The sequence below is a fragment of the Arachis ipaensis genome, chromosome B03, assembly GCF_000816755.2.
Source record: "Arachis ipaensis cultivar K30076 chromosome B03, Araip1.1, whole genome shotgun sequence".
In the NCBI taxonomy this organism is placed as follows: Eukaryota; Viridiplantae; Streptophyta; class Magnoliopsida; order Fabales; family Fabaceae; genus Arachis; species Arachis ipaensis.
Window position 1 is genome coordinate 32,560,247 of NC_029787.2, and position 10,537 is coordinate 32,570,783.

Genomic DNA, 10,537 nt, shown 5'->3' on the forward strand with positions numbered 1-10,537 from the left:
ATTTTGTCACCTGACATTTAATAATCATGCGGCGACTTAACGCTTTATATAACAAAAATTGACAACAAAATTAACGTTCGGATGTGTATTGTATAACAAAGATAATCGTCAGGCACTGATTTTTGAAATTAATTTTTTTTAGGCTAAATTATCATATTAAAAAAATAATTAACGAGTAATTTGACGTATTACTCAAATTTAATTTATCAATGCAATATTTCTTTCATTTCAAAATAATTTACTAAATAAAACTATTAGTTAAATAATGTTATTTATTTATTATTGGTACTGGTATTTCTTTTGTCGATGTCATTGTTTTAAAATTAAAAAAGAATACTAAAAAATTATCAAATTTTATTAAGTTTTTATTATTTAATTATCCACTCAATTATCATATTTTATTTTATCTTATACTTAAATTCTGATCATCTTCGGCATCCTTCTAAAATTAATTTGGCAATGTGTATTTGTGTTGAGGTTTTCAAGTTTTTGTGTTTTTTTTTTTGTCACTTTAATTTGCAACACATTATACATACCTTGCTCAGTAATCTTCCAATCACGATCAAAGCCAGCAGCCCAGAAGAAATATCCACGAAGCCCCAGAGCCTGAGCAAACCCAATCTTCACGGTCACTGTCATTGGGTCATCGTACCCGACCCATGACGTTCCCGCGTACGAATACGCCGACACCGTATCTGGATCGTACACGACGGTGGCATCACTTTCCTTATTAAACGCCTCAATCTGAAAATAAGGCACATCCCCACCGGATTCGGGTTTTATCCCAATAGCTGCTGCTCCGATTTCAGTCACATTCGGGTCAAGTAGGGTCCACTTCTTCCCATAAAGGGGTAAACCCATAACCACCTTCTTCGGGCAGATCCCTGCCCGAATCCATGACCGAAGCCCGTAAACAGCATTTACGTTCCCTTTCGGGTCAAATAACGCTGCTGGAGCTCCGGTATCGTTGTTCCACGCTCCGTGAAGGTCGTAGCTCATGACGTTGATAAAGTCAAGGGTCTTATTCATAGCGATCACCGGGTACGACGGCGCCGGAGCGGCAGCGAGGATGAAGTCACTGGCGAAGTAGACGGCGGCTGTTAGGAGAAGCGGCGGACGGCCGGTAAGCTCAGACTCGGCAAGGATCGCAATACGCCAGTGTCGGAGGAGGACGGCGAGGTCGCTCATCTCCGCCGCAGTGCGCGGGAACTCCCAGTCGAGGTCGAGGCCATCAAAGCCGAAACGGCGCGCGACGACTATGGAGGAGCCGATGAAGGTGGCTCGCGCATCTGCGTTTCCGGCGATGCGAGCGAAGAGAGCAGCGTCGCTGGCGGCGCCGCCGATGGAGACTAAGGTTTTGACGGGAGGGTACTTGGAGCGGAGGGTGGTGGTGAATTTCAAGAGGCTGGTGGCGTTGGAAGCGGTGATTTCGAGGGTGTAGGTCGTGTTGCTGGGTAAGAGGAACGCGTAGAAGATGTGTGTGAGATAGGTTGTGTTTATGGCGGAAACTGGAAATGTTTCTTGATCGAACCAGTATGAACCTTTGATGGGTGAAGAAGAAGCAGTGACGGTGGTGCGGACGGTGGTTATGGCTGTGGCTATTGCCATGAGCAGTGTTGTGAAAGTGACGGAATGTAGTAGACAGTGCATTGACATGATATGTGGCTGACTGGCTGTTGATTTTTTATCTGGCTCTAAGGACAAGAACTTTGTGGGATCTTAAGAGGTATTTATAAGTTACTAGAGAACTGGAGCACGATATGACATGCATTATTATGTTTTTATTGTTAGAGAAATATTACTTACGCTATTTTTTTTAAATTCTTTTTTTAAGAATCAATAAAAAGTAACTTATATTTTGATGTAGGGACGAAAAGAGCAAAGCAAAAAATGTTAGGTCAAAATGTTGTACAGGTTTTCACTTTTTCTTGCATGAATAGGCGAAATTGTCTGTCAACATACACAAGTCAAAATATCGTTTTCTGGTTGTTGCCAAAGGGTGAGAGATTCTGTAAGTTGCCGTCCTAGGTTTAAGTATTTTAAGTCCTTTGGAGCGGCAGAATGCATGGTTTCTGATATGGATTATGCGGTTTGGAATTGTATTTATGTCTAGTTTCGGCAATCGGCACGGAATAATATAAAAAAAAAAAATTTCAAATTTTGACTTCCAAGACTTTTCCAAGTTTGTTGTTAAGCTGGCTGGAAATAATGATAAATGTAAGTTGTTCAGAACTAGAGAGTGTTGAGACGTACCAAGTTAATAATAATTTATGTCGTGTTGTGATAAGGATCATTTTTGGAAATGGCATCATCTCCAATTTTTTTTAACACTTGATAAAATTCAGTGTAATCTCTCACTTTTAATTCTATAAGTGAGACTAAAAATAAATAATAGAGAGAATAATAAATAGTTAGATTAAACACTGCACACTATTTAATTTTTTTTTTCACTGGAGAGAATCCACTCCTATCACTTCATAGGTGAATGTCCATTCCCAAGAAAAAATGAATTTAATGAAAGTTGAAAAGTGATAACAATTTGTATCTCGATTATATTAAAATAGTATTGTGGTGAATATTACTGTACTACTAGAATTCTATATTTATATTTCTCTATCTTATATTTACATCTTTCTTATTTATTTATTAATTTATTTTATAACACGTTATCAACACGAGAATCTAATCAAATTTGAGGAAGACTCAGGTAACAAATTTTTATTATGTCAAAACTTTCTCATCTTGAATTTAATGCTCTTGATATATCTGGAAATAATTATTTATCATGGATACTAGATGTTAAAATCCATCTTGATTCAATGGATCTTGGAGATACCATTAAGGCAAAAAATAATACATCCCAGAAGGATAAAGACAAGGCCATGATTTTTCTTCGTTGTCATCTTGATGAAAGATTGAAAAATGAATATCTCACATTAAAAGATCCTGCAAATCTGTGGAAAGACCTTGAAGAAAGGTATAATCATCAAAAGACGGTGATACTTCCTCACGCCCGATATGAATGGACGCACTTGCGTCTACAGGATTTTAAATCTATAAATGAATATAATTCAGCAATGTTTCGAATCACCTCACAAATGAAATTATGTGGGGAAAAGATAATTGATAATGATATGTTAGAGAAAATTTTCTCGACCTTCCATGCCTCGAATGTGCTCCTGCAACAGCAGTATCGAGAAAAAGGATTTAAAAAATATTCTGAATTAATTTCTTGCCTTCTTATTGCTGAACGCAACAATAAATTACTTTTAAGGAATCATGAAGCACGCCCAGTTGGTGATGCCCCATTTCCTGAAGTAAATGCAACAAATCATTACTCCAGAAGAGGTAAATGGTAAGGTTTTGGTAACAAAAGAAATTATGGAAGGAAAAGGAATTATGTTCACAAGAGAGGATCTCACCAGAAGTGGGATAAAGAAAGAAATATTGGGTAAGATAAATTAACAGAGAATAAGTGTTTCCATTGTGGTGGAAAGGGCCATTGGTCGCGTACATGTCGTATCCCAATGCACCTAGTCGATCTTTATCAAGCATCATTGAAAAAGGATGACAAAGGAAAGGAAACGAATTTTGTTTCAAATGATGCTGAAAATTCTACCATTCATTATGATGTATCTTATTTCTTTGAGGATCCTAAAGGAAATATTGGTCATTTGATCAATGATGGAATAGTTTAATATGTGAGATTGTTAAGTATTCATGTAAATAAATAATGTATAAAACTTATTGTTAAGTTTTATTTTCTATATATTTAATTTTTAAATATGATGTATATAAATAATGAAATATTAATATTTATGCTTTGAAATCATTAAATGTGTCAAGTTTTAATAATAATAATAATGATAATAATAAAATTTTAGTGTATAAAATTATTTACAGTTTTTTTTAAAAAAAATATATATTTCCAATCAAGAATTCATTTTGACTGTGTATGTATTACTATTCATTTTATTATTATTTATCTTTGAAGAAAATGACAAGGACATATAGTGAAGATGTTTGTCTTGCGGATAGTGCAAGTTCGCACACTATTCTTAAAAGTGATATATATTTTACCCATCTTGTGCCAAAAGAAGAATATGTTAATACTATTATTGGCTCGAGCAATGTGATAGAAGGCTCCGAAAGAGCTATAATTTTGTTTCCTGGAGGAACAAAATTCATAATAACTAATGCACTATTGTCTACCAAATCTCTAAGAAACTTGTTGAGTTTTAAAGATATTCGCCGAAATGGATATCACATTGAAACAATGAATGAGGAAAATCATGAGTACTTATGTATCACAACTCATGATTCAAATAAAAAGGTTATATTAGAAAAGTTACCCTCACTTTCATATGAGTTATACTATACCAAGATTAGTACAATTGAATCACATGCCATTGTAAACCAGAAGTTTACTAGCCCAAATGAATTCATAACTTGGCACGACCGATTGGGTCATCCAGGAACAACTATGATGTGGAGAATTATTGAAAACTTCCATGGACATTTACTAAAGAACAAGAAGATTCTTAAATTTAGGGAATTTTGTTGTGCTGCATGTTCTCAAGGAAAGTTAATTTTAAGGCCATCACCAGTAAAGGTTGGATTTGAGTCCCCTGAATTCCTAGAAAGGATTCAAGGCGATATATGTGGACCTATTCATCCATCATGTGGATCTTTTAGATATTTTATGGTCCTAATAGACGCATCTTCGAGATGGTTACATATGTGCTTATTGTCTTCTCGTAACCTGGCGTTTGCGAGATTACTGGCTCAAATTATTCGATTAAAAGCACAGTTTCCAGAAATCCAATCAAGGCAATTCGTCTTGATAATGCTGGTGAATTTACTTCCCAAGCTTTTAATGCTTATTGTACGGCTAATGGAATAAGTGTTGAACATCCAGTAGCTCATGTTCACACACAAAATGGGTTAGCAGAATCACTTATTAAACGCCTCCAATTAATTGCTAGACCTTTACTTATGAGAACAAATCTCCCAACCTCGATTTGGGAGCATGCTATTTTACATGCCGCAGCACTTATTCGTTTGAGGCCAACGAGTTACCATCAGTTCTCTCCTATGCAATTAGCTTTTGGCCAGCAGCCAAATGTTTCCCATTTAAGAATATTCGGATGTGCGATATATGTTTCCATTGCACCAACTAATTGCACCAAAATGGGACCCCAGAGAAAATTAGGGATATATGTTGGATATGATTCTCCCTCTATAATGAGGTATATATCTTGAGATACAAACTGAAGATGTATTTAAACCCCGGTTTGCCGATTGTCATTTTGATGAATCAAAATTTCTAACATTAGGGGGAGAGAATAAGCTTCCTAAAAAGAAACTTAATTGGAATGCATTATCGTTGATGCATTTAGATCCTCGATCAGGGCAATGTGAACTAGAAGTTCAAAATATTATACATTTGCAAAGAATAGCAAATGAATTGCCTGATGCATTTTTCGATACAAAGAGGATAACCAAATCTTATATACCAGCAGAAAATGCCCCAATTTGAATTGATGTCCCAATTGGACAAATTACTACCGAAACAAATACACGCCAGAAACGTGGCAGGCCTGTCGGTTCCAAAGACAAAAATGCTCGAAAGCAAAAAGAGGTAAATACTATTCCTGTTGAAAAAGACATAGTAAAGACACTTGCAGTTATCAAAAATTCTGATATAATTTTAATGCTAGAAGACATTCAGTTTCAGGTACCTGAAAATTGTGAAAATAACGAGATCTCGATAAATTATATCTTTACAGGAGAGAAATGGGACCAAAATAAGACAATTGTCAATGAAATATTTGCATATAATGTGGCATTAAATATCATGCATGAAAGAAAGGATCTCTTGGGCCAAAATCAGTCGAAGAATATCGACAAAGAAATGATTGGCCAAAATAGGAAGAAGCCATGAAGGTTGAGTTAGACTCACTTGCAAAACGTGAAGTCTTTGGACCTGTAGTCCGTACACTAGAAGATGTAAAACCTGTTAGATACCGATGGGTATTTGTGAGAAAACGAAATGAGAAAAATGAAGTTGTACGTTACAAAGCTCGACTTGTAGCACAATGTTTTTCACAAAGGTTCGGTATAGATTATAAAGAAACGTATTCCCCAGTAGTGGATGCAATAATATTGCGTTATTTGGTCAGCTTATCAGCATATCATAAACTACATATGCATTTAATGGATGTGGTAATAGCCTACTTATACGGATCATTAGATCGTGATATCTATATGAAAGTCCCTGAAGGACTAAAGATATCTAAACCATCTAATTAATATTCGCAAGGGTTATACTCAGTTAAATTGCAAAGATCTTTATGTGGTCTAAAGCAATCTGGACGAATGTGGTATAATCGTCTTACTAAGTATCTAGCAAAAAACGGATTTAAGAATGATGATATCTGCCCGTGTATTTTCATAAAGAAATCTACATCTGGATTCATTATAATTGCTGTGTACATTGATGATTTAAATATCATTGAAACTCCTAAAAAGATTCCAACAATTATAAAAGCTTTAAAAGAAGAGTTTGAAATGAAAGATCTTGGAAAGACTAAATTTTGTTTCGGCCTGCAGATCGAGCATACAAAAAATGGGATCTTTATTCATCAAACAACATACAGAGAAAAGATCTTAAAGAGATTTTATATGGATAAGTCACATCTATTAAGTACCCCAATGATCGTAAGATCTTTGGATGTGAAAAAGGATCAATTCCGTCCTAAAGAAAAAAATGAAGATATCATTGGTCCTGAAGTACCATATCTTAGTGCCATTGGAGCGCTAATGTATTTTGCTAATAATACACGACCCGATATATCATTTGCTGTGAATTTATTAGCAAGGTATAGTTCTTCTCCAACCAGAAAACATTGGAGTAGAATTAAACAAATCTTTTGATATCTTCATGGAACGGTTGATATGGGATTGTTTTATCCCTATGGATCCAAGTCACAATTAGTTGGCTATGCAGATGTTGGATACTTGTCTGATCCACATAAAGAGATATCTCAAACAGGATACCTATTCACATATGGTGGTACAACTATATCATGGAGGTCCACAAAACATACGATTGCGGCAACATCCTTTAATCATGCTGAAATACTAGCGATACATGAAGCTAGTCGCGAGTGTTTTTGGCTCAGAAGTTTGATTTAATATATTCTGTCATCATGTGGACTGATTGATCATAAGATAGCTCTAACTGTCCTGTTTGAAGATAATACAGCATGTATTGCTCAACTTAAAGGCGGATATATCAAAGGTGATAAAACAAAGCATATTTCTCCTAAATTCTTCTTCACTCATGATCTTCAAAATCAAGGGATAATTGATATCCAACAGATCTGCTCAAGTGACAATCTGGCAGATTTATTTACAAAGTCACTCCCAAAATCCTCCTTTGAAAGATTGGTACATGAGATTGGGATGCGCCGATTTTGAGACATTAAATGATGTCGACAAGAGGGGGAGACTGTACTCTTTTTTCTTTGGTCAGGTTTTTTTCTCATTGGATTTTTCTTGACAAGGTTTTTAATGAGGCAGTCCCCATCACAAAGGATATTGTACTCTTTTTCCTTCACTAAAGTTTTTTCCATTGGGTTTTTTTAGTAAGGTTTTAACGAGGCATAATCCTAAATAGACATCTAAGGGGGAGTGTTGTGATAAGGATCACTTCATACGTGGATGTCCATTCTCAAGAGAGAATGAATTTAAAGAGGGTTAAAAAGTGATAAAAATTTGTGTGTATAAATAGAGAAAGCATCAATCTGAATAAAAACATACAACAATAATAAAACACTTTTTCCTTCCTCCATACATTATAATTCTCTCTTTTCTCTATCTATCCGAAAGCCTTAAGTTTATAATATATTAGTAAATATAATAATCATCTCGATTATATTAAAATAGTATTGTGGTGAATATTACTGTACTACTAGAATTCTATATTTATATTTCTCTATCTTATATTTACATCTTCCTTATTTATTTATTTATTTATTTTATAACATGTCGAACTATATATATATGCGAACTGTTATGTGAATGGGTCAATGGGGGTGGGTGTGTATCTCCCTTCTATTATGGTGTAAATATGCTTGTTGGAACTTGGATTTTCTTTCTGACTTTTATGATTGACGAATCCTTTATTATCTATTCATTTAATTTAGAATAGTTGGTCCCAAAAAAATTAGATTGAAAATTATAGTACCTAAAAATGTTTATTTTCTAAGAGTCTTTTAAAATTATTTTAGTTGAATAAATTAATTTTTTATAATTTTTAATTAATTTTTTAAGCCGTTCGCGTCACCGTTGCTAAGCTGCATGCCACTGTCATTCTGAATGGACTTAGAAGAGTTAAATCTCAGAGTGGTCCCTGAACTTGCATTCGAGCCTCAAAGTCGTCCCTAAACTTGCATTGGCCCCAATATTATCCCCGAATTTAACAACGGTGACTCACAGTCGTCCCTGAAGCATTTTCCGGAGAATATTTCCAAACGGCGTGATGACGTGTATGGAGAGGCGCCACGTTGGATATCTGACGTGGCTGTTATCATTTTTTAACTCAATTTAGTCCCTGAATTATTTTATAACCCTAATCCCCAATTTATTATCAGAAACCACTCTGTTTCTTCTTCTCTGCTCTCCTTCGTCTTCTCTGCCATTGTTGAGCTGCCATTGTTGAACGTGATTTGAGTGGGTTATAATGGGTGGAGGCAGCAAATTGAGGTTATGATGAAGGTCCGAATGTTGGAGGTTATGATGCTCATGATGAATATCATGATGAGTCAGATGAGGCAAATTCTTGGCATTCCGAAGAAATGAAGACACCCCTAACTCAGAGGATGACGACGCATTTCCTGTTTTCAGAGAAGAAACAAGGTTTAGGAAACTCCGATTAGAGGTAGGGATGAAATTCAACACAGAGATGGATTTTAAGGAGGCTGTGAGGGAGTATTGCATCCAGGAAGGTAGAAGAGTTAGATTCAAGAAAAATGATAATGTACAATGTAGGGCTTTATATAGGGGTGAGGAATGTCCATGGGTTCTCTATGTCTCTAAGGATAGTGAGAGTGTTGCTGGCAAGTTAAAACCTTCAATGATGATCATACCTGCCCAAGGGAGACAAAAAATAAATTAGCTAACAGAGGGTGGTTAGCAAACAAGTTGGTGAAGAAGCTTAGAAAATTTCCAAATCTAAAGCGCACTCTGAAGCTTTAACATACTTCAAAAGCAAATGTGACTTGGACTTGAACAAGTCTTCCCTGACAAAAGCACTTGGAGATGCAAGGCACATTGTGTATGGTGATGCTGCTGCACAATATGGGATAGTGAGAGACTATGGTGAAACTCTCCTGAAGTGCAGCCCTGGTTCTACTGTGCGCATCACAACAATTTCTCATCCCAACCCCGCAGAAGATCCCACTTTTGACAAGATGTATATTTGTCTATATGGATGCAAAAATGGGTTTAGGATGGGATGCAGACCTCTAATAGGGCTTGATGGAGCATTCCTGAAAACCAGATTTAGTGGACAAATCTTGGCAGCCATTTACGTCATTGCATATGCCATTGTACCAGTAGAGAACACGAATAATTGGAGGTGGTTTCTTGAGCTGCTGCATAAGGATCTAAGGAGCTACACCCAAAATGGGTGGTGTTTTATTTTAGACATGCAAAAGGTAACGATGTCTTTGCTACACCCAAAGTGGGGATAAATTTGCTGTCACTTATACATGTGTAAGGATTAATTTGATGTCACTTATGTATGTGTAGGGACTATTTTGATGTCACTTATGTAAGGTGAGGGACCATTTTGAGTCCCGATATTGTAAGTTATTAATTTCAATGGTTTTGTGCAGGGGCTAATCACAGCTGTGCAGGAGGTCTTCCCTTATGTCCACCACAGATTTTGTGTATGGCACTTGCGGAGAAACTTCAAAAAGCAGTGGAAAGACAATGAACTTAAAGGATTACTGTGGAAGTGTGTAAGATCTACTACTCAAGAGGGATTCATTGAGGGGATGATGACAATCCAGAGCACTAAAAAGGAAGCATGAAAGTACCTTTTCAAATGACGAAGAGATGCATGGAGTCGGGCCTTCTTCCCCTCCCAACCAAAATGTGACAACATATGTAACAATTCTTGCGAAGTATTCAATGCCAGAATCAAGGAAGCAAGGGCCAAACCAATTATCACACCACCAGATACGTCAACTATTACTCCACCCATCATGACCCACTCAAATCACGTTTAACAATGGCAGAAAAGACGAAGGAGAGCAGAGAAGAAGAAACAGAGTGGTTTTTGATAATAAATTGGGGATTAGGGTTATAAAATAATTCAGGAACTAAATTGAGTTAAAAAATGATAACAGCCACATCAGATATCCAACGTGGCGTCTCTCCATACACGTCATCACGCCGTTTGGAAATATTTCCCGAAAAATGCTTCAGGGACGACTGTGAGTCATAGTTGTTAAATTCGGGGACAATA

The 10,537-nt window shown here is 36.2% G+C and overlaps 2 protein-coding genes across 3 annotated transcripts in view; one reads left to right on the plus strand and one right to left on the minus strand.

Moving 5' to 3' along the window:
* Nucleotides 1-2,253, minus strand: part of LOC107632894 (endochitinase-like) — a 7,022-nt gene extending 4,769 nt beyond the window's left edge. Inside the window, exon 1 of one of the 2 annotated variants that reach the window (XM_021118658.1) lies at nt 537-2,253. In XM_021118658.1, the coding sequence (XP_020974317.1) occupies nt 537-1,656 (1,120 nt within the window). In that variant the 5' untranslated portion in view covers nt 1,657-2,253. The remainder of the gene's footprint in view (nt 1-536) is intronic. The other variant, XM_016336533.2, reaches the window with a different exon arrangement.
* On the plus strand, nt 8,969-10,100 carry LOC107632893. Its single transcript, XM_016336532.1, has 3 exons — nt 8,969-9,126; nt 9,275-9,722; nt 9,903-10,100. Exons 1-3 carry the CDS (start codon nt 8,969-8,971, stop codon nt 10,098-10,100), a joined length of 804 nt encoding a protein of 267 aa, XP_016192018.1.